The sequence below is a fragment of the Rana temporaria genome, chromosome 8 (assembly GCF_905171775.1).
Source record: "Rana temporaria chromosome 8, aRanTem1.1, whole genome shotgun sequence".
NCBI lineage: Eukaryota > Metazoa > Chordata > Amphibia > Anura > Ranidae > Rana > Rana temporaria.
Window position 1 is genome coordinate 31,282,632 of NC_053496.1, and position 27,649 is coordinate 31,310,280.

Consider the following 27,649-nt stretch of genomic DNA (forward strand, 5'->3'; position numbering starts at 1 on the left):
CAGCGGGGACACAGCAGAATAACCTGACAGGGCCCAACAGGTGTCTGAGGGGGGACTGGTGAGCTGTTCTGATTTTCTCCTGGTTGGGAAAGGGTTAGCGTTCGTACAATCTACGCAACGTCTATATTTAGCCCCTCAAACACTCGTTTTGTGAAGTAAATAGGAGCAGGGCAGAAATTAGCGGCTAATTAAAGGCTTGTCAGGCACAGATCATTACGCAGGCAGCCAGCTGGCAGAGGGCGCTGGCCGGACGATCAGCCATCATTTGTCGTGCTGGCGCTGGGCGGACGGAGCTATTGGGAATCAATACTGTAACACAATTACTCTGCAGCTTGCAGAAGCCAGTATTGCTTTTCCAATAGGTCTCACCAGGGTCGGATAGACTAACAGCAGATTCCGGGCGCAAATATATGTCCATTCCTCGCCGCCAAATGCTAATACTGCTGGTGTTCTTGGGGGGGAAGGGATCCCTTTGATACCACCGGTGTTCCTGGGAGGAGTGGAGCAGGGCCAGCTACTGAGGTGTTCCATAGGAGGGAAGAGAGCCAATCCCACCAATACCACTGGTGTTCCTGGTGGGGTGGGTTCATCTAATACCACTGTTGTTCTTTGGGGGAGGAGCATATCCCTCTAATACCATTAATGTTCCTGGCGGAGTGAAGGAGATCCCTCTATTTCCACTGATGTTCTGAAGGGAGGAAAGTAAGTGCCTCTAATACCACCTGTCTTCTTGAGAAGAGAGGAACTGGGAAAGAGGACCGGGTACCACCAGTGTTCTTAGGGAGAGAGGAGTGGATCACTTTGATACCACCAGTGTTCTTGGGTGGGGGGGGGGGGGGGAGTGGGTCGCTCCGATACCACCAGTGTTCTTAAGGGAGAAGGGAGTGGGTCTCTCTAATACCACCAGTGTTCTTAAGGGAGAAGGGAGTGGGTCTCTCTAATACCACCAGTGTTCTTGGGGAGAGAAGAGTGGGTCTCTCTAATACCACCAGTGTTCCTTAAGGGGGAGGAGCGGATCCCTAGAAAACCACCAGTGCTTCTGGGGGACAAAAGCAGGCCCTTTTTAATGTTGCTGGTTTTCCTTAGAGGAGGAAAGTGGGTCCCTCTGATATCACTGGTGTTCTTGAGGAGAGAGGAGCAAGTGCTTGGGGGCGGGGAGAGTGTCTCTTGAATTATACTAATAGTGTTCCTAGGGGGAGGGAGTAGTTCCCTCCAATACCACTGGTATTCCCTTGGGGAAGGGGAGCGGGTCCCTCTAATACCGCCGGTATTCCTTGGGGCCAGGGAGAGCGACCCTCCTACACTACTACCAGTATTCCTAGGTGTATGGGAGTGGGTCCTTTGAATACCACCGGTATTTCATAGCGGAGTGGGTCCCTTTTTAAGACAACCAATGTTTCTTGGGGGAGGGGAGTGGGTCCCTACAATACCACTGGTATTCCTTTGGACTGGGGAGAGGGTACCTCGTACACTACTACCAGTGTCTCTAGGGTGAGGGGAGTGGGTCCCTCTAATACCACCAGTGTTTCTTGGGAGGGGAGTGGGTTCTTAAGACCACTGGTGTTTCTTTGGGGAGGGTGGTGGGTCCCTCCTAATACCACTGGTATTCCTTGGGGCTAGGGAGAGGGATCCTTATACACTTCTACCAGTGTTCCTAGGGGGGGAGGGGAGCAGGTCAAGCTAATAACCAAGGTGTTTTATAGGAGGGACAAGAGAAGGGCCCACTAATACCAGCAGTGCTCCTGGGGGAGGGAAGCAGATTCCTCTAATACCACCAATGTGTCTGTGCCGTGCATCAGCCACACATAGAAATAAAACCGAGGCTACCATAAGTAATAAAACAAGTTGCCTAGCTGCCATGCGGGTCCTCTGGCTTTAGTACAAGCATGTTCCAGGTCAGTAGGCAGCATGTGGGCAATTTGGATGGATCTCCCATTAGGCGCCATATGAGATCCCCCTACCCAACCCCTGTAATATAACACAATGTAATGCTTCCTTCAGCTTTTTCTCACCAAGAAAGGTAATGGGTGACGCTGGATTGAGAGGGACTACCTATAAATACATTTTCTGTGACGGATTTACAGTGAGTTGTGTTGAATATAACTGAAGAATTTGCCTGGTGCAGATTATAGATGATATGGTCGGAAGTGCCCTCTTTTGGTTAAAAAATAAATAAAACTGGAATATTGTGCCGTCTGAATGTAGGGGGTCATTACAGACGCTGGCGTTTTCTGTGCACAACTCCTGCGTTGAGGCCGTTGTGCCTCGGCCTTGTGGTAACCCTTTCCCTGCCAGACCCTTGTTTCTTCCTGGCTGAGGCGATCGTGTAAATCCGCATGTCCTGCGCTCACCGTCAATTTCCTGAAATTGAACTAATTGGTTTAGAGGTTGTGTGTTCTAGTCAGGTGACTGATACTATTATGGTGAGCCGGACCCTGGGGCCAATCTCCTGCCAGTTTCTCCTAAGTGGACATGACACGGCTCTGCTGCTCCCCTGGCTGCCAGCCACCATTGCCCTTTAACGATCGACAAACCACGGTGACACAAGCCCTTCTCATAGCTCCCTCGTCTTGTCCTACGGCTGTTCGGACTGACACCGTGACCCGAGTCCTGCAATGGCTTACATATGAGTCATGTGACCACTTACCTGTCTGCCGCTCTGCTTTGTGTCTCCTCGCTTGGAATTTGTTCTCTAGGATCTCCGAAGCAGGGGAACTCCACATTGTGTGTAATAATGCCGTAATACGTTGGTGATGGATGAAATACACATGTAACTATGTAGGCCAGTGTCTGTCAACCTATGAGCTATGGGGGCCCCTGACATCACCAGAAATGAACGTTACAATCACTTTAAAAGATAACTAAGCCTTAGAACAAAGTATGTAATACATTGCAGCTTACGGGTCCCTAGATGTGGTGGATGCATTCGTCTTCTCTTATAGGCTTTTTCCACTTTTATTTTTACCCGACGATCCTGCCAGTAACCCACTTCTTGTTCTCGGGTGACAACACACACTATATTGTATTTGTGGAAGATCGATGTTCGTTCCATAGGACGGGGCAATAGATTGCACTCCCTTGTCCTCATCTATAACACATAGGGGCGGTGTTTTGTTTTGAAGGCCTGCCGCCTTTGGGCACGTCACCTGACCACACTGGCCTGCTGCCTCTGGGCACGTCACCTGACACTGTTTTGCCGCCTCTGGTGACGTCTCCTGACCGCGCTGGCCTGCCGCCTCTGGGCGCGTCACCTGACCGTGCTGGCCTGCCACCTCTGGGTGCATCACCCGATTGCACCATCTTGCTGCATTTAGGCACGTCGCCTGACCGCACTGGCCTGCCGCCTCTGGGCGCATCACCTGACCGTGCTGGCCTGCCGCCTCTGGGCGCATCACCTGACCGTGCTGGCCTGCCGCCTCTGGGCGCGTCACCTGACCGCGCTGGCCTGCCGCCTCTGGGCGCGTCACCTGACCGCGCTGGCCTGCCGCCTCTGGGCGTCACCTGGCCGCGCTGGCCTGCCGCCTCTGGGCGCGTCACCTGACCGCGCTGGCCTGCCGCCTCTGGGCGCGTCACCTGACCGCGCAGGCCTGCCGCCTCTGGGCGCGTCACTTGCCCGTGCTGGCCTGCCACCTCTGGGTGCATCACCTGATTGCACCATCTTGCTGCCTTTAGGCACGTCGCCTGACCGCACTGGCCTGCCGCCTCTGGGCGCGTCACCTGACCGCACTGGCCTGCCGCCTCTGGGCGCGTCACCTGACCGCACTGGCCTGCCGCCTCTGGGCTCGTCAACTGACCGCACTGGCCTGCCGCCTCTGGGCGCGTCACCTGATTGTGCTGGCCTGCCACCTCTGGGTGCATCACCTGATTGCACCATCTTGCTCCCTTTAGGCACGTCGCCTGACCGCGCTGGCCTGCTGCCTCTGGGCGCATCACCTGACCGCGCTGGCCTGCCGCCTCTGGGCGCGTCACTTGACCGCGCTGGCCTGCCGCCTCTGGGAGCGTCACCTGACCGCGCTGACCTGCCGCCTCTGGGCGCGTCACTTGCCCGTGCTGGCCTGCCACCTCTGGGTGCATCACCTGATTGCACCATCTTGCTGCCTTTAGGCACGTCGCCTGACTGTGCTGGCCTGCCACCTCTGGGTGCATCACCTGATTGCACCATCTTGCTGCCTTTAGGCACGTCGCCTGACTGTGCTGGCCTGCCGCCTCTGGGCGCATCACCTGACCGTGCTGGCCTGCCACCTCTGGGTGCATCACCTGATTGCACCATCTTGCTGCCTTTAGGCACGTCGCCTGACCGCGCTGGCCTGCCGCCTCTGGGCGTATCACCTGACCGCGCTGGCCTGCCGCCTCTGGGCGCGTCACCTGACCGCACTGGCCTGCCGCCTCTGGGCGCGTCACCTGGCGACACTGGCCTGCTGCCTGTTCTATACATTTGTACACGTAGGATTTGTAGTATGTTTGTTTCTGTGTGTCACTTCCTATCAGGTGTGACCACATCATTATGTGTGACGGTCCTATTTCCGATTTCTCGCCTTGATGATGGAGTCCTGGCGGCATCAGAGGAGGGAGATTTGGTGCCTCTGTCCTCCCACTGACGAGTAATGTGAATGCAGACACAATATAGCGGAGATCAATATTGTCCGCGGCTCTGGGTGGAAGTGGCCGGTGCGCTCATTAGCTGCCTGTAGGATCCGGCCTCTAGAAGCCGCTGGCAGTGCTCTGTAAATTGCTCTCTCTGGGATGGGGGCACGTAGTGCAGAGGGGGGAGGGGAGGGTCTCCGTCTGCGGATTATTGAACATGATAAATGCCAGCTGCTTCCTTTCACTTGCCTCCTGTAATTGGCTTTTATTTAAAATGTCTTCATAATTGCTAAACATTTTATTTTCCTGCAGCATGACATGTGTGGAGACGAGATTGGTGGCAATTGTGTAAAGTAGATGTTGTTTTCTTGAGTGAATTGGACGCCGCGGCGGAGATCCGTCTCTTCCCGGAAAAGATTTGGTGTGAATTATGTACGGGTTGGGTTTGTAGTGACAGATTGTCTTCATACAGGGCATCCTCCCTATAATTACTCCCCGTGTGCTCAGATCGGGACCCTCGCTCTCATTTCCCAGAATTCCAATTTCTTAAGATGGTAATTGGTGATACGCCATGAAGAATGAGTAGCAGAGTCCGTCTGTTGTACAGTCTGCGTCCACCGCGCCAAACCGCCAGGAAGACCTTGGCCGGTCTCATGTACTTTAGTGTAAGGAAATCCCTTTGATATGAAATCTGTAGGTGGAGTCTGCGCTCCTAGAATCTGGTGGCCAGACCGTGGACATTGTGGTCCTTCTCGTGGCCAGATCAGACCTCCGTAATTATTATATTATTATTATTATTATTATTATACAGGGTTTATAAGAGCGGCAACAGTTTGCGCAGCGCTTTACAACACAAGGGCAAACCAGGCTCCAAGTGTGAGGAAGAAGGGCAAGCAGTAAGAATGAACTTAAAACTTCTAACTACAAGCAAGAATAAGTCCTTATGCCGCGTACACACGACCGTTTTTCGGGTTCTAAAAAAAAAAATGTAATGTCATTAAAGGGGAGCTTCACCCTAAAAACCACTTTCTCTAATTACACTGGCCCCCCACATTACAATACGATTATGCCTGTTATGTTTTTTTTGATGCTGTACATACCTTCGTACCCGTGGCTTCGGGGTTGCGAGTCCCGCGGGAGTGGGCGTTCCTCACATGTTGGTGATTGACGTTTTGACAAAAAAACAGACCCCCCCCCGTCGCGTAAGCTGCGTCACGACTGGCAAAAGGAGCCGAACGGCGAGTCGGCGCTATACTGCGCCTGCGCATCGCCGTTCGGCTCCTTTCGCCAATCGTGATGTGGCTTAGGCGATGGGGGGGGGGGGACTGTTTTTTTGTCAAAACGTCAATCACCAGCATGTGAGGAACATCCACTCCCGCGGGACTCGCAACCCCGAAGCCACGGGTGAATAGCTGTACGAAGGTATGTACAGCATCAAAAAAAAGTTAACAGGCATAATCGTATTGTAATGTGGGGGGCCAGTGTAATTAGAGAAAGTGTTTTTTAGGGTGAACCTCCCCTTTAAAAACGATCGTGTGTGGGCTCCAAAGCATTTTTCGGGTTCTAAAAAATGCGCATGAAAAATTTCGAACATGCTCAAATTTTTCACGCCGTTTTTAACGTCGTAAAAAAAATGGTCGTGTGTGGGCTTTAACAACGTGAAAAAAACGCGCATGCTCAGAAGCAAGTTATGAGACGGAAGCGCTCGTTCTGGTAAAACTAGCGTTCGTAATGGAGATAGCACATTCATCACGCTGACACAGACAGAAAAGCGCAAATCGGCTTTTACTAACAAGGAATCGGCAAAAGCAGCCTCAAAGGTGGCGTCATCCGCATGGAACTTCCCCTTTATAGTGCCGTCGTACGTCACTGCGCTTTTGCTAGAGCATTTTTTTCACGATTGTGTGTAGGCAAGGCCGTTTTAATGATCGGGTTAAAAAAAAAATCGTTTTTTCTAGACTATTAAAAACTATCGTATGCATCACTACTGGGGTCTGAGGAGTCCTAAAGAAGGGCACAGCGAGGTTTTCAGGAATCTATGTAAAGCACCTTGCTGTGCAATGATCGACTTGCATTGCTTAGAGAAGCGTAGAGACCCAGTGATGACATCATTGGATCTAAATCAAGGTATAGAATAAAAATAGGCTTTATTTTAAAAATCATTAGCATTTTAAATATAAAACTATTGAACTTCAGCTTTAATAGCAGGGACCGGGTACTCTTCAGTAGATCCAGGAGAGGGCCCAGCATGACAGGAACACAAATTGTCTCTGGACAGCCGCACTCTGAACAAATTGTAGCCTTTATTGAAAGAAGGACAGCACTACAAATCCGTCTGCCCGGCACTTACCCTGTCTTGGGTGGGCAGCAATTGACGGCGGCGAGCAATGTCCTCCATGCTCTTCCTCCCGCCCACTCCTCCCGTCCTCTTTTATGATTGGACGCCTGATGTGCATCCAATCACAGCCTGTTGTTTCAGCCAATCAGGTGACAGGTAACAGACTCAAGCACCTGATTGGCGGAGAGGCGGTTCAGTGTTAGGAAAGCGAATATTCATTCGCTTTTTTAACACACAGCTGAGTGAACTGTTGTGAGCGCCCAGCATGGCGCTTGCTGTTCACCTTTTTTGACACCTATTAGAGCCTATGGCTCTAATCTGGTGATTCAAAAAAATACCTTGCCGCGGTAATTCAGGCGCCCGGCACTCGAAATAGGGCCGGGCACCTGAATAGGGGGTGTAATCAGTAGCCATAGATAGATAGATTCATGCAATGCATCTATCTATTGGTGATAGGCAATGGAGTGCCGCCCCCTCTCTATGACCCTAAAAACCTTCACTGCATTTGTTTATATTTAAGTCCTTTCTTGGAGCATTCACTTTGCTGATTGGTTGTAGTGTTCAATATTTACAGGTTTTTATTTATACCACTTTATGAGACGTCTCCATTTTTTTTGTGTTTGTGTTCCAGGTGGCGTTAATTAAAGGGACATCACAGAACATTGGGCTGATCCTGGTACAGGCCAGAGATGGAGACACTGGACATATCTGTGTGGAGTCGGTCATGCCAAATTCCCCCGCTGCGGGCATGGACCTGAAGAAAGGCGATCGCATAATTGCAATTGGAGGTAAGAGAAGGAGGTTGCTGTCAATTGTCCTCTGATTGGGTGTAGGCTGTAAGCCACCGCCAATGCCTGAATTTCTGTCTGAGCCCATAGAGCGCAGGCCGAGGTAGGAGATGCCACCATTATTCTGCTGGTAATGAGTGTAGTCATGTTTAGCCTGCCTGGGTACTGGGAGAAAAATAGGGTCTGCCCCTTCCTAAACCCTCTCTGGAAATGCCTATTTACTGGCTGTCTGTCTTTAATATATTTTGGATTGCTGATGCAGAAAAGAAAAAGATGCAGCAAGTGGTCACTATACGTATACATACTTTATGGGCAGAAGTCGGATCACTGACCAACACGCCTGTAGGACCTTGTTGGATATCTCATACTCAAACCATAACCCATGATATGTAGTTGGCCTTCCTCGGCGGGTATAACAGCCTCCCCTGTTCTGAGAAGGTTTTCCACCAGATTTTTGTAGTGTGTTTGTGGGAAATTGTGCCCAGGTACTGATGTTGAATGAGAAGATCTGGCTCACAACCTACATTCCAAGTCATCCCAAAGGTGTTCAGTAGGGTTGAGGTCGGGGCTCTGTACAGACCACTTAAAAGAGAAGTAGGGCCAAAGCTCTGTTGGCCATACTTCTCCCATGGGCACAGGAGTGTACTTTGTTCTTCTCTCATGTGATGCGTATTCAGCCGACAGTGACTTTAGTGAGCTAAAGTCTGGTATTGACTGATGCCACTCAGCCGTTCCAGGCTCTGGAGTGATCCTGACTTGAATGTCAGGATCCACCCAGATGCCTAAGTGGCACCTGGCTCAGCCTCTCGGCGAACTGCTGAGAGCCTGGGCCTGCCACTCCTGCCTCCTCTACAGCCAGATGCTACAGAGCAGAGAGGTAGTGACTGAAAGTTAATAAAAGATAATGCGGGGGTCTATGCCCGGAAGTGGGTGCAACAACCTGTCTTGGACAGGTATCTGCACCCCCCTCCCTCCTGAAAGGTGCCAAATGTGACACCGGAGGGGGGAGGAATCTGGACAGCAGAGGTTCCATTTTTGTATGGACCTTCACTTTAATTATAATCTAGTGCTGAGTGATATTACTCACTGCTGCATTGTGGCAATGATATACAATCCCCACAATTCCAAAAATGTTGGGACGTAATGTAAAATCTTCATAAAAACAGAAGGCAATAATTTTCAAATCTCCTAAACCCATATTTATTCACAATAGAAAATATATTAAATGTTTAAAAAGATTATGTACCATTTTAAGAAAAAAAAATAAGGTCATTTTGAAATTTGATGGCAGAAACACATCTCTAAAAAGTTGGGACAGCGCCATGTTTACCACAGTGTAGCCCCCCCCCCCCCCCTCTTATTTTAATAACACTCTGTAAATGTCTAGAAACTGAGAAGACCAGCTGCTGCAGTTTGCTGTTGCTGTAGAGTTAGGATTCTAACTGCTTAACAGTCCTTGGTTGCCTTTGTAATTTTTTAGTTTTAAGATGCGCCAAATATTTCCAATTGGTGAAAGGTCTGGGCTGTAGGCAGGCCAGTTAAGCACCCGGACTCCTCTACTAGGAATGCAGTATGCAGTTCGGCCTTCGCTGGAAAACACATGATCTGGATATATCTTTCAGCATTGATGGTGCCTTTCCAGATGTGCCAGCTGCCCATTTCATACACACTAATGCACCCTCATATCGTCCGAGATCCAGGCTTTTAAATGCCGATAACAACCAGGAAGGTTCCTCTTCTCTTTAGTCTGGAGGACACAGCTCAAGCCGAGAGAGAGGAGAAAAAGAAGAATTCTGCTGGGAGAACATGGAATAGGAGAGAGAATAACTGTACTTATGAGGACCATGGCCACACATGATAATTCAGGGCAAGGGCGGGGATGAGCTGGAAGTGGTGGTCTTCCAATAAAGCGTGATAGGTTGCCAAGCTGCCGACAAAATTCTTCTCCTGCAAATAGCAGAAAATAGAGGACTTGTGGGTAAAGTGGAACGCAGTCTGCCAATCCGCCCTTGAGAGGCTCTTTCCCAGTTCTGCCAACCACATCTTGGTGTAGGGGGGGCAGAACATCCTGTGTGAGGGCATGGATCAGGCCGTAGAGGGAGGAGAGTAGATGTCTGGGCATATCATGGAGAGAGCTCTGCCTTCAATTAGTGACTGAGGGTAAAATGAATGTTAATGCTAGAATACAATTTTGCAGCTTGTGTTAGTGAAACTGTACATATCCCAACTACTTTGTGTATGCAAATGGATTATACCTTGTTTTTATTTTTTTGTTTTTTTTTATTGAATTGGGCTTTTTTTGGTGGTAAGTTATCTCCCAATGAATTTTTTTACTTTCAAAGGAAAACCCGCCCAAACTTTTTTTAAATTTAGCTGTATATTTATTGCTATTACCACTTTACCACCATAGAAGAACCCAAAATAAATTCTCCTGCCCCTGATGATCGCAGCAATACCACATTGTGTGTGCTTTTTTTTTTTTTTTTTTATCCTACCTAAAACACTCTGAAATTAACCAACATACTTTTTTTTTTTTAAGACATAAACAAAAAATACTGGCCCTGCCCTTTCACCCTAGCACTAACCCTGGCGTTGACCTAGATCAAACAATGATCTAGCCTTTTTTTTTTTTTTTTTTTTAACACTTTTGTTTGTTTTTCATTTTTCTCCCCTGCAAGGAGAGAGAGATACAATCAGGGGTCAAGTCCTGGGGAAAAAAGTGTGGGAACTCCCACCCAAGATCCACTCCCCCACCAAAAAAAAAAAATGATACCCTCATATGCATAATTACTAAACCGCATGTTCTTTCTAAATCCCGCGATAACCTCCGCAATGTCTCCTGGGAACAATGACAAAAGCTCCCAGGAGACATTGCGGCATCGAGGAAATGACGGAATACCCGCACACTACCCGATGAATCCATATATAGAAAGCGTCCAGTAACATAAAGGATTACTAAGGTTCGCCTGCCCCTGACAGTGACTCGAGCTGGGCATCGCCGCTTAGTGAAGGATTGGCATGGGCTGCTCTCAGCTGCTCTAGTGAAAAAAGTGCAGGAACTCCGTTCCCATGCGTTCCCGCAGGACTTGAGCCCTGGATACAATGCATCTTTCTCTCCATTCAGAAGAGGGAGAAAACACACGGGCTGCCTATACAGTTAACAACCACTGTGATGGCCAATCAGAGGCTATCACAGCGATCAGGTGACCAGGAACTGGGGGCCCCGAACATTCATACGAGACCCGGGACCCTCTGCGAGGGCCCGGTCTCTGCTGTGAGTGCTCCCAGCACAAAGCGAGGTACACATGTATGCAGCCTCATAGATAAAGACCCACTTCTGTGAGGCTGCATATCTACATACTGTCGGTGGGAAGAGGCTGCCATGGTACATTTTCTCAGTTTTAAACATTTGATATGTTTTCTGTTGTGAAAAAAATATATATGGGTTTATGAGATTTACAAACCATTGCATTCTTCTTTTTTTTTTTTGTAGATTTTACACAGCGTTCCAACCTTTTTGGAATTGCGGTTGTAATTAACAGTTTCTTTAATGGTTATAAGTGCTGTCTGGAATTGTTTAACCAAGCTGCTCCAATAATTTTTCTTGTTTTTGACTTACAGATATTAAGGTTACCTCCTCGATGCATGCATTCAAGCTCATCAAACAAGCTGGGGACAGAGTGCAACTCTACTACGAGAGGCCAGCCGGTCAGAACCAAGGTGGAGGCAACCTTCAGGAGAACATGGGAACATTGGAAGAGTCAGCTTTCCCGCAGACCTTTGATGATGATGCAGCAGGTCTCTTGATAGATGCAGAAAACAAAGAATTGGATTCTGAGTTTGAAGACCTGGCGAGTGAAGTGAGACCTCCTGCGGAGACTAAAGATGACAATTTCCTGCCAGTAAATCAAAGTCCAAAACGGATTGTAGGAAACCTTTCAACAAAATCTCTGGGGTCTATCTCACCCATTCTAAGCCGCAAACCAAATACAGCAAGTAACCAAACAGCGGCAAAGGCTTCAGTAAAATCGGGGAAAGCAAGTCCGCCAGAGAACCAAGAAACTACCCAACTCAACAGAACTTCATCAGGATCTGGCAACAAGCCACCGGTACCCCCGAGACCTCAAGTTAAGCTAACCCTAACTACGTGTGAAACTCAGAGTACTGTGGAGCCTGTCGAACCCTCTATTGATAAAGTAGATAAAGTTCCTCCACCCTCTGTGAATGGTGACAAACCATCTGAAAAGTCTGGGAAACAAGCAGAGGTTGGTGAAGAGCTCCCCATTCAGAAACCAAGCTCCCTGAAGCCAGAGGCTGCAAAGGACAGGACCTCTGAAGGGTCTACCAGTACCAGGGAGAGCTTAGAAGACCAGTATGTGTGGGAATCTCCAGAGACCTTGTACAGGAATCGGCAAGGTCGATGGACAAGGGCATCTTGCATTTTTGATATCGAAAACCACCACAGATATTTGAATGTAGCTCTTTGGTGCCGGGACACATTTAAAACTGGCAGCCTGTGTTGCGTCGGGCATGTCAGCATCAAATTAGAAGACATTTCCTTAGAATGCCTTTCCACCTCATCTCTGGAGTACCATACACGATTCCGATTAAATGCTCCAGAACCCAAAGCCAATGTCAGCAGAACTGCATTGAGGAGTTTGAGCATGCACAAGGGGTTCAATGAGAAACTGTGCTATGGTGATGTCACTTTGAACTTCAAGTATCTGATGGAAGGCGAGTCTGAGAACTCAAGCCTTCTGCTGGAGAAAGAGAAAGATGCCATTTTTACAGAAGATGTGACCATGCTGCCGAAAGAAGAGTTTCCTCCCCCCATTGTGACTTTTTCGGAATCAAAGCATAATTTCCAAGACACTCAGTTTCAGAATTCCACCTTGTGTGATCACTGTAAGAGGAAGGTGTGGACCAAAGCTGCATCGCAGTGCATGAACTGTGGTTATGTCTGCCATAAGAAATGTCAAGAAAAGTGTCTTACTGAAAACCCATTCTGTGTGTCTCTAGAGAAAAGACCCGACATGGAGTCCAAATCTGTGGGGAACAGAACAGCAGGCATTACCAGACATATCATCAACACCAGTTCCCGGCTCTTGAACCTAAGACCGGGACCTAAAATGAGACAGCCAGAACAAGGGTGTGATTTGGTTGAGCCTTCGCCAAAGCAAACGCCGAACACCTCAGACAATGAAAGCAGTGACACAGAGACTGGTGGGGCAAACAGTCCTTCCAAGCGGTCTAGTGGCAGCTCGTCAAAATTAGCTCGCAGAGAGGGAGGATTGGATGACAGTGTTTTTATAGCTGTCAAGGAGATAGGCCGCGATCTCTATCGTGGTTTGCCAACTGATGAAAGGATACAAAAGTTAGAGTTCATGTTGGATAAACTCCAGAACGAAATTGATCAGGAACTGGAACATAACAATTCTCTTGTTAAAGAAGAGCGAGAGTCTACAGAAGCCAGGAGGAAAGCCCTTTTGGCTGCGGCACTGTCCAAGTCTGGTGAGAGACTACAGGCCCTCACATTGCTCATGATTCATTACCGGGCGGGAATTGAGGACATTGAGTCTCTGGAAAACTCGTCTTTGGCTCAGCCTAGAAAAACGGCAAAATATGAAGAAGACTCTGTGGTGGTGTCTGAAGCTGCTGATAATGAGGATGATGATGCACCACTGGAGATGAAGGCAACTTTTAGTGACCCTACTGAGGATAACCTGCCAGAAGTCCTCGAGGCAGAGTAGTTAAACTTGGCCATAAAATTGCATCTTCTCACCGCTTGTACACTGTAAAACCCGAGAGGAAGAATGGATCTGCACCTTGACCTGCTTTCACATACACTGAATTGAAGGACTTCAAGAAGGACGTTGACACCACTAGCTATTCGGCGAAGGCTCAGCCAGCCTGCTGTCTGGGTTATGCAGGTGCTAGAAGACTGGCGGCCCCAAGGCCAACTTTAGGCAAAAGGGAGGATGATGGAAGCCGATTAAGACACTGTTTGTCCAGCGCTGATAAATTTATCCTTTACATTGCAGCTGCCATTTTTTACTATGTCTGCCTGTCTGTCCATGTTTTCCGAAAAATTTATTTTTGGGGAGAATCGGACACTTTCTACAATATATTAACCTTTGCTGGCAGAGGAGGATATATTGGAGGCTGTTTTGACACAAGGAGCTTTGTGTGATGCCGTGCTTCCCTATTCTTCACTCACAAACGCCAAAGATAACTTGTTTGTGGAGGAAGCTGAACGGAAACTCCCCTGAGATTGTACAAGGTCCAATAATATATATATATATACATATATATGTTGGCTTATTAAAGGGAAAATATTCAATATTTGATATGTGTTCATCTCCTGGGACATCTCAAACTATTCTGCCCCAGATATGTTACACACTGTGTGATGGCCAGTGACAATTTAATATAAAACTCATTCCATAGAAAGATGCAGAAAGCGGCCTGTTGCCCAGTAACTATTCGTTATCAAACCCTTTTCTCACGGTCACCAATCAGATTCGGTGTCAGAAAAGAGGAATTTAGATGAGGCAGTCTGCTCTTATTTAGGATAATGTGATATTTGTTGTAGTTCCACTGCCATGGAGTCATTCTGTATGTATTCCCCTGGCTGGTAAAAGAAGTACCAGCCTGTTCAGTACAGAGAGAACAGTCAATGTAAGACCCATAACAACCAATCACATTTCATGTGAATGTAGTCAGATCAGTTAAAAGCTGGTTTCTGATTGGCTGCTTTTAGAATAAAGCTTGCCATAGTTGTTAGAGACTGGCTGGATGGTCAGGTATGATGGGATGGTCACCATGTCTCATGGGCTGGTCTCTCCACCACCTATTTTGAAATGATGTGGTCACATTGATGTGAAAGGGGAGGCCAGGTGTAGTGATTGGGCAAAGATTTTAAGCTGCCAATTATTTGTCCACCAAAAGCACCGATTTGGGATTATCATGCCCTCCACCAATCTACCAGATGCTACATCACCCAATCCACCCTTGAAAGTCAGCATATGGGAGGAGCTTATCTAATTTCTACGGATACCTAGAAATCCCAACTCCAGCCAAAACAGACGAATTATACTTTTTTTATTACTATTTGTAGATTTGATGGATTACAAAGCAGGCAGTGAGGTGACACAGGTTGCATTTAAATAACATTTCTAATAGAATGAGGATGGGGAGGAATCTTCAACGGTAGTATATTGCTGTCGCCATTAATAAGTGCGATTTTTCTCCACACTTCCTAATCAGGTGACACATGTGACAGTAAGAGAAAATACATTTTATGGGGAGGTTATATCCCTTCCTCATATCTAGAGCCAAACAAAATGTCGTATGGAGCTTCTAGGCCTCTTCTGAATTGACAGGAGCCTGTAATTTGGCAATGTTTCATTTGATTAAATGTGAAAGGAATACCACGCTAAATCTAAATATATAAGAAGCTGCTCGGACTACAATCGACAAAACCTTGTGATGGCATGTATAAAGTGAAAGTGCAGCGCTAGAGAATACAAAAAAATCTTGAATACAAAATATATCAAAACGGTATGTAACATATAAAGTGTAAAGTATTAAAAAATAATATGTATTGTGTATTAAAAACATTAATGGTTGCAAAGTCCATAAAGCAACCAAAGTCCAAAGGAAAGAGATAAGGATCCTGGTGCAATCCCTGTGATCGAAAGTAGCAGTACCACCATTCGTGCATCAATCCCCAATATGTGACAATCCACCATTGAAGGGGATAATGTTCTTACCGGAGCATGTGGACTCCGATACCATAGCACTGAGTCAGTAACGCTTGAGTGGATGCAGAGTATGATGTCCTAACCTCACGACAGGACCACCGTTCACAATGTTGTATCATGCATTGCGTTGGACCATAGAAACAAAGAAAGCCACCACATAGTGTAAAACTGTAACTGTAGATTTTTTTTAAAAGGTAGAACATTTACCGGTACATCATATGCAAGATAAAAATGCCTTTATCCAAGATCAAGCAAGAAATGATCTCTGGATTGCAACGGCCTGAATACCGTGAAAATTTGACGTGTTTCATCCACAAAGGCATCCCCAGATGATGGGGAGACCCTTAGATCTTCCTTCTGAACGTCATACTCTGGTTTTACTCAAGCGGTGCTATGGTATCTGAGTCCACATGCTGCGGTAAGCACATTGGGCCAGATTCACAAAGGAGATACGACGGAGTATCTCAGATACTCTGTCGTATCTCTCAGAGTATCTATGCGACTGATTCATAGAATCAGTTACGCATAGCTAGCCCTAAGATCCGACAGGTGTAATTGTTTTACACTGTCGGATCTTAGGATGCAGTACCGCGGCCGCCGCTGGGGGGAGTTTGCGTCGTAAACCAGTGTTGTGTATGCAAATTAGGAGTTACGGCGATCCACGATGGTTTTTCGCGTTCGCTACGTCGCCGCTAGTCTAGTTTCCCATCGCAAAGTTAGTGGTTGTTTTGGGTGCCTTAACTTTACACAGCCAACGTATTGCTGTATAAAGTATGTCCGTCGTTCCCGCGTCGAAATTTAAAAATTCACGTCGTTTGCGTAAGCCGTCCGGGAATACGGAATTACGCTACGAGCGTCGCCGTTCGAAAAAATGACGTCACTGCGCGCAAAGCACGGCGGGAATTTCGAAACGGAGCATGCCACGATTCTACCTGAATCTGGCCCATTATGCCTATCGATAGTGAATTGTCACATATTGGTGATTGATGCACAGAAGGTGGTACTGCTACTTTTGATCACTTTTATTGCATCGGGATCCTTATATTTTTTCCTTTTAGTTGCTTTATGAACTTTGTAACCATTAATGTTTTTATACTTGGCACTTTTTGCCCTTTTTTACTTTGTTACATACTGTTTTGATATATTTTGTATTCAAGAATGTTTGATTTGGCATTTGTGGTATTGGTGTCAGATATTTCCGGTTCTTTATTCCTGCCGTGTGCGAGGTCCTTATCAGGCAGGTTTTCAGAAGATATTCCTTGGCTTGCCTTTTTTGTTTCTTTGTACTGCACAGCTTTATTGATGGTGAACACTCCTTTTCAGTTGGTCGGCTGCTACAGACAGAAGTGCATTAAGCCTTCAGTACATTGGTAGCCTTCCACAGGGGACATGTAAATAGGACAAGATCGGTAAATACACACGATCGGTCAAAACCGATGAAAACGGACTGAAGGACCTTTTCATCGGTCCAAACCGATCGTGTGTGGGCCCCATCGGCCAGTTAACCTTCGGTCAAAAAAATTAGAACTTGCTTTAAAATTGAACCGATGGACTGGTAACCGATAGGTCAAAACCGATCGTTGGTATGGAAAACCATCGGTTAAAAACCCACGGATTTTCAGAATCAAGTCGACGCATGCTTGGAAGCATTGAACGTCGTTTTTTTAGCACGTCGTTGTGTTTTACATCACTACGTTCTGACACGATAGTTTTTTTAACTGATGATGTGTAGGCACGACGGACCATCAGTCAGCTTCATTAGCTTCGGACCGTTCTCATCGGATGGACTGATCGTGTGTACGCGGCCTTAGCCTACCACAGATCCTTGCATTCCTAGCATGACAGGTGCACTTTACTGTCATTAATCTCACATTAAAGATCCTTCTAAACTAAACTCTAATAAAAACAACACTTTGATATTTTTATGTTTAAAAATGTAACATTCAGAGCTCCCCCACCCCACCACTCCCTCCTCAGTGTGTCAGAGATGTTCAATGTGCGACGGGACAATTAGTCTGGATTTTTGGTCCAGGACATCAACTAATTTTGAATATTCTCACTTCTGTCAACTTCAGAATATTAGCCTTTTTAATAGGTTTTATTTGGACATCTAAGCAGCTGCATCATTACAAACTATAGAATAGGTTTTTGTTTAAACCAGAATTCTGCTGTAACGTATCCTCTTGAATAGCTGTGTTTTAACTGTACTGCACATGTCCTATTCACATGAACTGGAAAAGTCTGGAGTGACCAGAGTGGGATCATTTAAAGGGAACCAGTCACCGAATACAGGAGTTTGCCTTAGAATCGCAGCCCTGGAGCCTGAACCTTTAAAAAGCAGTCTGCACAGTCCGCTTCCATTATTACAGGTTCCCTTTAAAGCTCTTCAAGCATGTCCCACAGAAGTGAGAACTTCTACTGAAGCTCCACCCAACCTCTTACAGGTAAAAGAAATTCTTATCTTACACTGTGGCCAAAAGTTTGTGGACCATTTAGACCTATATAAGTTTGTTGGACGTACCCATGGCCATTAATATGGAGCAGAGACCCATTGTGGCTTTAACCGCTTCCATTTTTCTGGGAAGATTTTCGACAAGACTTAGAAATTTGTCTTGGTACCCATTTGTGAGCTCAGGTACTGATGTTGGATTAGAAGACCTGGCTCACAAGCCTTGCTCCAATTCAACACAGAGGTGTTCGGTAGGGTTGAGGTCAGGGCTCTGTGCAGGACATTCAAGTTCCTTCACACCAAACTGGACAAACCATGTCTTTATATAGCTAGCTTTGTGCACAGGACCCAGTCTTGCTGGAACAGTAAAGGACCTTCACCAATTTACTACCACAAGGTTGAAAGTACATAATTATCTAAAATAGCATTTTGTATGTCGTAACGTTGCCCTTCACTCTAGACATCTGAAGTCCTAATTTGGAGGTGAAGGGGTGTCTACATTCTTTTCGCCATATCGGTAGGTGTGATGCTTAGGTGTCCACAAACTTTTTGCCATATGTTGCATTTTCGACCCACCAACTCCTTGGCTGTAAAAGTAATTATCTAATTAAATCCCAAATTCCTTGAAAAACTTAATGGGGGTAGCACCAAATTTTTTTTCATAGATTTATTTTTTATTTTTTTATTTCAAGGTTCCTATTTCAGGGTGAGTGGCCCACTGTGTGCTCTGGTTCATCTCTTTACGTCCTCATGAAAGAAGGGACTATTGAGGTGTCCATGATGTTTTGCAGTGACGTTCTGGGGCAGTTCAGGGGAAGGTAGAAGATTGTATGAGGGTTTTCTTCTGCTTCTCCTGCCTGCGAATACAGTATTTTCCTGTAGATGCTTCTAAAATTTCCCGTTCTCTTCTTTTGAAAGTACCATTCAATGAAAGCAATAGATACTTTCCAATTCTTTGCAAAAACTCTGACTTCTGCTTTCATTTTGGCTTCTGAATCCAGTAATTGGCTAAAGTTGAATTGTTTATTGCCGCTCAATCTACGTCACGTGAAGACCAAACACTCCCCATGAAGGAGACTTGGAGGGCTGTCTGTCATCTTCCAAGGAGCCCTTGTTATGCACATACAATATATATTTATATATATATATAGAGGCAGTTGGTTAATCTTCTTTTTTTTGCCGAAATTAAACCTATGCACAAATAATCAGTCACTTTACTACGCAAAGTCCCACTAACAATTCCAGGGCATTCGGGAAGTTTTACCACAGCCTAGTAAATTGGGACTACTTATAACAAATATTTTATGGAACGACTTATGACTTCTGCTGCCTTTTGGTTGAAAGACCTTCAAGACTAATTTCACCTTTTTCAGAAAATAGTCTGTCGTCAAGGGGACCCAGTAGCTATCGAAAAACAGTGCAGCTTTGTAAAATGTTCAGTAATGTCCTATCAGTAGACCATTTGGGGCCCCAGAAGCCTGGCTTAAAAACGCCCAGTTAGCAACCGCCACATCCTGGCTTGTTGCTTGGATGTGAAAACCATTGGTTTTCACTTCTATTGAGCATCCAGCGGTTTTCACATCCTAGAAGCAAGACATGACATAGGGGTTACTAACTGGGAGTTTTTCAGCCAGGCTTCTGAAGGAACCCAAATGGCCATCGGGTATAACAATAGTATTGAGCATTTTACAAAGCCTCACAGTTTCTTAATATCTACTGGGGCACCTTAACTGCATTGGCTATTTTCTCGAATGGTGGACTTGGCCCTTGGGGTTCTCTTTTCTTGCTTTGAGGCGAACTCATGTTTCTAAGAGCAGAATGTCCAACTTCTTGGAGGTCTGCTGTACCACTTGATGCAGAAAATACAAGAGCAGACTACGTCTCTACCAATCTTGCTAATATAACGGGTCGGTGTCACCTCTGGCACTGTCATTATTATACATTTTACGGTGGAGGCAGAAAACACTGCAGATATATATACAGCTGCATATTACTTTATGTATGGGTGGATGTGATTCTTTTTATAATTTTTGTGTTTTCATTTTTAGTTTTATAATACATAATTTTATTAGTTTTCATAATTTGTAACAATCTACTGTACATTATTTAATTTCTTGCACTTTATTTTCATATTGTTGTGTCCGAGTGGTTTGACATACTGTGTCTCCAGTCCCATCCGCAGCTGCTGTAACGGTTGTAGATCGATGATCAGATTCGGGTCACTATGAGCTGGGCTGTCTTTGTCAAAATGGGGTAATTTTCTGCGCACTATAAGGAGGGTCATCTGGTGTTTTACAAATCGGTGCAAAATACCTACAGAGTTCATCACACTAAGGGACATACTTATATAGCAGTGAGACTGAAATTCACCAAACAATTACTGCAGGTAAATCTTCTAGGCGCATTGTGTTTTAAATGAGGGTGATTGATTCGCTACAAGTGAGTGTTTGCAGAAAGTCACTTTTACTGCTTTATAAAAACTGCCATAAAAAGGTACAAAAACAATTTATTTTATACTGTTATTTGTTAGATTTAATTGTGATGGGTGAGGTAGTAGAAAATTGTGTTTTAGTTCAGTTTTGCTTGAAAAGAAATGAAGACCTGTTTTTTTTTTTTTTTTTAAATATATATATATATATATATATATATATATATATATATATATATATATATATATATATATATATATTGTATGTATATGTGTGTGTGTATATTCCACTTTAAAAACATCACACTGCTTTTGTCAAAACACTAAAAGAAAAATCTCACTACCACAATTTCTATGTCTTTTCTACATGTCAGACTGTTTTCTCCTCTTACCTCTTTCTTTTCTCATTTTCTCCCCAGAACTTATCCCTTGCCTCTCCCTATGCATTCACTAAAGTTGGCCATAGATGGTTCATTTTATTTCCTCCATCCACACAAGTGAGGTAGATGGGAGAAACTTTCCCGAGTTCGCTCCTTCTCTTTCCCGAGTTCGCTCCTTCTCTTTCCCGAGTTCGCTCCTTCTCTTTCCCGAGTTCGCTCCTTCTCTTTCCCGAGTTCGCTCCTTCTCTTTCCCGAGTTCGCTCCTTCTCTTTCCCGAGTTCGCTCCTTCTCTTTCCCGAGTTCGCTCCTTCTCTTTCCCGAGTTCGCTCCTTCTCTTTCCCGAGTTCGCTCCTTCTCTTTCCCGAGTTCGCTCCTTCTCTTTCCCGAGTTCGCTCCTTCTCTTTCCCGAGTTCGCTCCTTCTCTTTCCCGAGTTCGCTCCTTCTCTTTCCCGAGTTCGCTCCTTCTCTTTCCCGAGTTCGCTCCTTTCTCCCGCGCTCGCCTTCTCTCTCTCTTTCTTTCTGTCTTCCTCGCTCCTATGTGGTGGATAGCTAAAAGTTATTTACACTTCATCTACTTTCCACTGCTAACATCTGTCACTACTGTCCAACGCATTATATTTGTGATGATGTTTTTGTTACACATGCCTTGCAAAACTGGAATCTTCTCGACTACACCACATTTCCTTTTTTTTTTTTTTTGAAGGAACACTTTTGGAAGAGTCTCCAGACATTCATGTTGTACAAATGTGTTCATGCCAAAGCCCACCTCTAGCCAAGATATTTTGTTTCCTTAGTTTTGATGGAAAGGAGAAAGATTAGAACTTTTTTTTTTTGCCAAGTATCCCATTTGGATTCTCCTTTCTTCAGTCCTGGTGACACCCAGCAGGAAGCGAGATGGAACCTCTGAAACTGGGAGACAATTGGCAGTTAAAACACAATCTCACCCTTTCCCACTAAAGCTAAAAGCAAAGTGGAGTTCAGTTGGGCTGACTAGTTTGATACATGAGCTTCTAGTCTCTGGTAATGTTTCTGATGCCCAGGCCTCATAGCTCCTCGGCAGATGGTGACGTTGTGACGGGACTAATTAAGAACATGGTGCACTCCTTTTCATTCACCAGACCATGATTGGGCAGATGTAGAAATAAGTACCTACCTGTTCAGGTTCTTGAGGACTGAAAATCAGAAATGTCTATCAGAAGAATGTGTAAAATATTTTTAATGTATTATATGACCCACTTTTGCTCTCTATATTGGTAGCCCTTATGTGCTGGTCATCTTCTTCTCAGAGAATCTTCATAATATGGAGAAAGATTCGATAGGTAAAGTCATATGTCTTAGATAATTCATGCTGAGAGGCCTTCGTAATACTCTGGTTTTGCTGAGTCAACTTATATAACACCCTTTGTTAAAGCAAACATGACCAATATAGTTGCAATGGTGTTTGGCGGAAAGATTGCATGAGTGGACACTTGTGTATTTGTGGCTTTTGTCTTCCATGTTCCCGTGTCTGGTGTGAAGTTTCTTTCTACAGGCTGCTCTGCCATCACGGTCCGGCACTGTGGAACGAACCTGTCACTTTGTGTCCTCTTGTAGATGTTTCTGTGTTATCAGGACAGGCTAGGTAAAAGTAATCTGCGGTTGATTTAATGCTGCTAATTCCATTAATATTTTGTACAGTGCAGAATAAATGTAGTGCAATATTTTTTATAAACATGCAATGAGGAATAGAAGTTTTAAGGGAATGTCCACAAATGGCGCAGTTTCTGCGGTTAATAACCCCTGGGTTGTACTGGAAGAAAAATGTATAATGTAACCTTTGCAACAATGCTGTATTGTACATAGCTTCAATAATAAAGGCATTGCGGGATGTGTTGTGTCTGTCGTTATTGCTGCCGTATCCTCGCTGTCACACTGCCAGGAAATGAACACAACGTAATCTAGATGACTCCTTATCTGTGTTATTACAGAAGGGTTTGGCGTTCACCTATATTCTTTTTGATTTATAAAATGAATACAGAGAATTGTGTTTTCCAGGAGCTTGTATTGAAAATGTCCACCGGAGAGCGAGGTGCGATTTCCTAGGGAAAATCATCTTTGCTTCTTCTTAAAGGTATACTTAATCTTTATTTTTGCTTCTTTTTTAAGGGTAAATTTACTTTTGAACTTTCTCAGTGCACACCTCAACTGCTGAGTAGCAGTGATTCTCTTTCTAGTGTCTGTTTTTTTCTAAGCCGTTAGGCTGCATTCACACCTGAGCGTATCGGTATGTGGCAGAAAGTCATGTGTACAGGTTAAAAGGTCACCAATGTAAAAAGAAGAAAAACGCCCAAATTGCCCCATTGACAAAAAAAGCTTCAGAACTTTTTTGAGCTTCAGGCTTTTGGCTTCTGGTGTTTTTGGAGTGGAGATGTGAACAATCTCCATAGAGAATAATAGATTTTTTCCCCTCCAGCGTTTTGTAGCTTCAAGCGTGTGAATGGGGCCTTAAGGATGTTGAACTACTCAAAATCCTTAAAAATGTAATAAAAACGCCCAGGTAAGACCAGGAAGCCTAATGATCCAGTAGGTGATCGCTTCCGCACACAATGAAATTAGAAGAAATGGCCGCACACCACTCTAGATCAAAATCCTTTTATTTGGACATCCCAAAAACTACAGGAATCAGAATGCTGGGTAGACTCGTTTCGCACACTGTTTATGCGCTTTACATCATAATTAGGGTTGTCTCAATGCCACTTTTTTAAGACCTAGTACAAGAACCGATACTTTTTTTCAAGTACTTGCCAATACCGATACAGTGGCACATGTGTCAGTTTTTTACATTTTTTTTTTTTTTTTTTTTACTATTTTTTATGTTTTTTTTTTACAATGCATGAATGGTGTCAGTGTGTTTTTTATTTATATTTTTAACAATTTTTTTATTTTTATTTATTGCATTTTTTTTTTAGCCCTGTTGGGTGGGCTTTGGTGAGATATCGGGGTCTTAACAGACCTCTCACATCTCCACTTTGAGACAGAGAAAGGGACTAAGGACACAGATTCCCCAGTCTCTTTCTCAGCTGCACTGAAAATGAATGGACAGGAGACAGAGGCTCCTCTCCATTCATAAACTGAAGCATCGTAAACACAGGTTACGATGTTTCAGTTATATGAATGGACAGAGTCAGTGATCATTCTGAAAAGGTTGGAGCCAGGTTTAGCGGCTTCTACCTCTGCTCTCCATCCTGACAGAGGGGGCGGAGGAGGATATGGAGGGTGACACGGAGCGCAGTGGGGGACATGGAGGGTGACACCGAGTGAGGAGGGGGACAGCAGCAGCACGGAGGGGGGACACGGAGCTCGGAGGGGGAGAGCAGCACGGATGGGGTAACTGGAGAAGGATACAGGGACAGTCAGCAGTAATCCGTGCGGCTTTGGGGGGAGTTAATAGCACCGATCACCGCTGTATAGATTTCACTAAAACAGCTGGAAAGGGGGGGGGGGTCTGGGAAGAAGCTGTCAGGCTGTATTGAAATCTATACAGGGAGATCGGTAATTGTAACTCCCCCGCTACACCGATCATCCCTGACTGCCCAGGTATCGGGTGAAGCATCGGAGCATTTTCCCCGAGTACAAGTACTTGAGGAAATGCTTGATATCGGTACCGATACTAGTATCGGTATCGGGACAACCCTAATCCATAATGTTATCAGAAACTAGCCAAATTACCATAAAAAACTTTACATACCCCAGTTCCTAATACCGTGCATTGCCCCCTTTAACATCAATGACAGGTTGAAGTCTTTTGTGGTATTTGTGGATGAGGCTTTTTATCTGCTTAGATGGTAAGGCTGCCCATTCCTCTTGGCAAAACGCCTCCATTTCCTGTAAATTCTTGGGCCGTCTTGCATGAACTGCACGTGTGAGATTTCCCCAGAGTGGCTCAATGATGTTGAGGTCAGGAGACTGAGATGGCCACTCCAGAACCTTTACTTTATTCTGCTGTAGCCAATGACAGCTAAACTTGGCCTTGTGTTTTGGATCATTGTCATGTTGGAATGTCCAAGTACATCCCATGCGCAGCTTCTTGGCTGATGAATGCAAATGTCCCTCCAGTATTTTTTGATAACATACTGCATTCATCTTGCCATCAATTTTGAACAAATTTCATGTGCCTTTTGTAGCTCACACATCCCCAAAACATCAGCGAACCACCTTCGTGTTTCACAGTAGGAATGGTGTACCTTTCATCATAGGCCTTGTTGACTCCTCTCCAAATGTAGCGTTTATGGTTGTGGCCAAAAAGCTGAATTTTGGTCTCATCACTCCAAATGACTATGTGCCAGAAGGTTTAAGGCTTGTCTCTGTGCTGTTTGGCATATTGTAAGCTGGATAATTTGTGGCATTTGCATAGTAATGGCTTTCTTCTGGCGACTCGACCATGCAGCCCATCTTTCTTCAAGTGCCTCCTTATTGTGCATCTTGAAACAGTCCCATCACATGTTTCCAGAGAGTCCTGTATTTCACTTGAAGTTATTTGTGGGGTTTTCTTTGCATCCCAAACAAATTTCCTGGCAGTTGTGGCTGAAATTTTAGTTTGTCTACCTGACCGTGGTTTGGTTTCAACAGAACCCCTCATTTTCCACTTCTTGATTAGTCTGAACACTGCTGATTGGCATTCTCAATTACTGGAGTCTCAATTACTAGAGCGGCCCAGATCCTCCTCTTCTCAGGTCCCACGCCAGCGCTTCTGTCTCTTCCCTCCTGTCAGGTTCCCCCACAGAATGCTGCTTTCTATGGGGCACCCATTCTGCTGCTCGTTGTTTCCGTTCACACATGGAGCTGTGACTTGGCCCCGCCCCTTCATCTGCTAAACGACTCACTGGCTGTGATCGACAGCTGTGATTAGGGGGGGGGGGGCAATTTAATTTCAGAAAAGTGGGCCAGCCTTCTGCATAATTTTTTTGCTTTGATTTTCGTGGTGTCTTTAATTTCAGCCCTCTGTGGGTTGATCGTTTTAATTTCCATCAAACAATGTGGCCCAGTCCATATCGGTATGTATATCCAGCATGATATTTTTCCCCATTAAGATCTGATGTGTTTTCAAAGTGTTCCTTCAATTTGTTTGGAGCAGTTTACTTTGTGCATATCCAAAGTTAAAACAACAAGATTTAATAGATGGAAAGTTGAAAAAATTACTCAAGTTCCACTTTAGGGTAGCAGGTGCTTTATGATTTTATCATGCAAGAAGCGTTTGATCTGCATTTTCAAAGAGGTAGCCTCATGTTTTTTTAAAAAAAAATTATAATGTGCACTACATTTGATTCCAAAAAGGCAGTGTTTAAAAAAAAAGGAAATTAAGAAAAAATGCTTGACAAAAATCAAATATGTAAAGTCACCTTTTAAGTTCACCTTCCATGTTTTTGTATATAAAACTGTTAGTTTGTGCAGCAAAGGTCTCCTCTACAAGATATTTGAGCTGCAGGAAAGAAAACATCCTCTTGATTTAGTTACAAGTGGACACATGGCTGGACAGATATTGATTGGTCAATCATGGCTAACAGTAGACGACTGATGGCTGAAGACCATTGCAGCTTGCACAAGACGCCCCAGGCCTCAGGAAGGACTGTACTGCTGTATTATTTCCACTTTAGTCTCCACTAAGCAGGCTGAGGAATTTTGCCTCTACCATTGAGTACACTAATCCTATTTTTTCCCCAATAGATGAACCAGCTGATTTTTTTAGAATGGTGTTACCTGGAAATAGGATGAATTGACTGAACTTAGGAGGGCCTTTAAACATTCTTCTCCTCAAATCCACCAATCAGAATGGCTTCCATGATGCAGGTTGCTATTTGAAGTATGGGTACAATTTTAGTTCAAAACAAATGCATGGCTCAAATACATACAGCGTTTCCCGGAAAATAAAACCTAGTGTTATTTTCCAGGAGGGCTGCAATATAAGACCTACCCCGAAAATAAGCCCTAGTTTAAAATGCTTGTAAAATCCTATCATTCACTCTATTACAGTAGTATATAATGTACAATGTGTGTGTTTTTGTAATATAATTGTGGGGAAGAGAGTTCCGGCGGGTCACAGAAGTGCAGAACGGCACTATAACGAAGGTATTTGCCACAATTTGTATTACAGAAACATACACATTGTACATTATATAATACTGTAATAGAGTGGATTATAGGATTTTACAAGCATTTTAACTCGGTTCACACTGGGGATTCCTGCCAGGCAGGGAGAGAAGACAGCACATTACATGTTAAGACCTACCCCGAAAATAAGCCCTACTGTGTCTTTTCTTGTCAAAATTAATATTAGACCCAGGCTTATTTTCGGGGAAACGGGTAGACCTAAGTTCAAGTTCCATCCATTTTAACTCTCTTGATCCAGAAGGTAAAGAAAAGCCCAGCAGCGAAGGTTAAACCTGATCTTGACAGTGCGGCAAGAATATTCCTTCCTGACCCCCAAGAATGGCAGATTTGGGGCTAGTATCTCCAAGCTTTTGTTCATGCCAGAACTGTTCCTCTCCCCGTACAAGTCAAAATAATGTATAAGCTGCTTGAAGCAGGTCAGAAGCAAGTCAACTGCACCTACAATAAATTCCTAATAAACTCAGAAACGCACAACATTTGTCAATCAACACAAGCCCAATGCCCATTGATACAGGCACTTAAGGTGGCCAAAAGTGAAATGAACATTCCTAGATACAGAAAATTAAACTTGATAGTTCACACATTGACATTTTGTGATATGCAAATGATCATAATAGCAGTGCTTTATTGGCTTCTCACGACACCTAATGATTTTTATGATGGTGTTTTGGGAGCCGTCTCCATCTCCCTGTGTGATGAACATTAAAGCTATTTTTAAAAACAGTTGCTACATGTCTATGGCCACAGGCTTGTGCCTCCATTTTTTTCCCAT

At 44.9% G+C, this 27,649-nt stretch overlaps 1 protein-coding gene across 1 annotated transcript in view; it reads left to right on the forward strand.

The window, feature by feature from the left end:
• Positions 1-13,969, forward strand: part of PDZD8 (PDZ domain containing 8) — a 68,376-nt gene extending 54,407 nt beyond the window's left edge. The window contains exons 4-5 of the mRNA XM_040361490.1: positions 7,554-7,710; positions 11,332-13,969. Of these exons, the coding sequence (XP_040217424.1) occupies positions 7,554-7,710; positions 11,332-13,460 (2,286 nt within the window). The 3' untranslated portion in view covers positions 13,461-13,969. The remainder of the gene's footprint in view (positions 1-7,553; positions 7,711-11,331) is intronic.
• Positions 13,970-27,649: the final 13,680 nt, after the last annotated feature.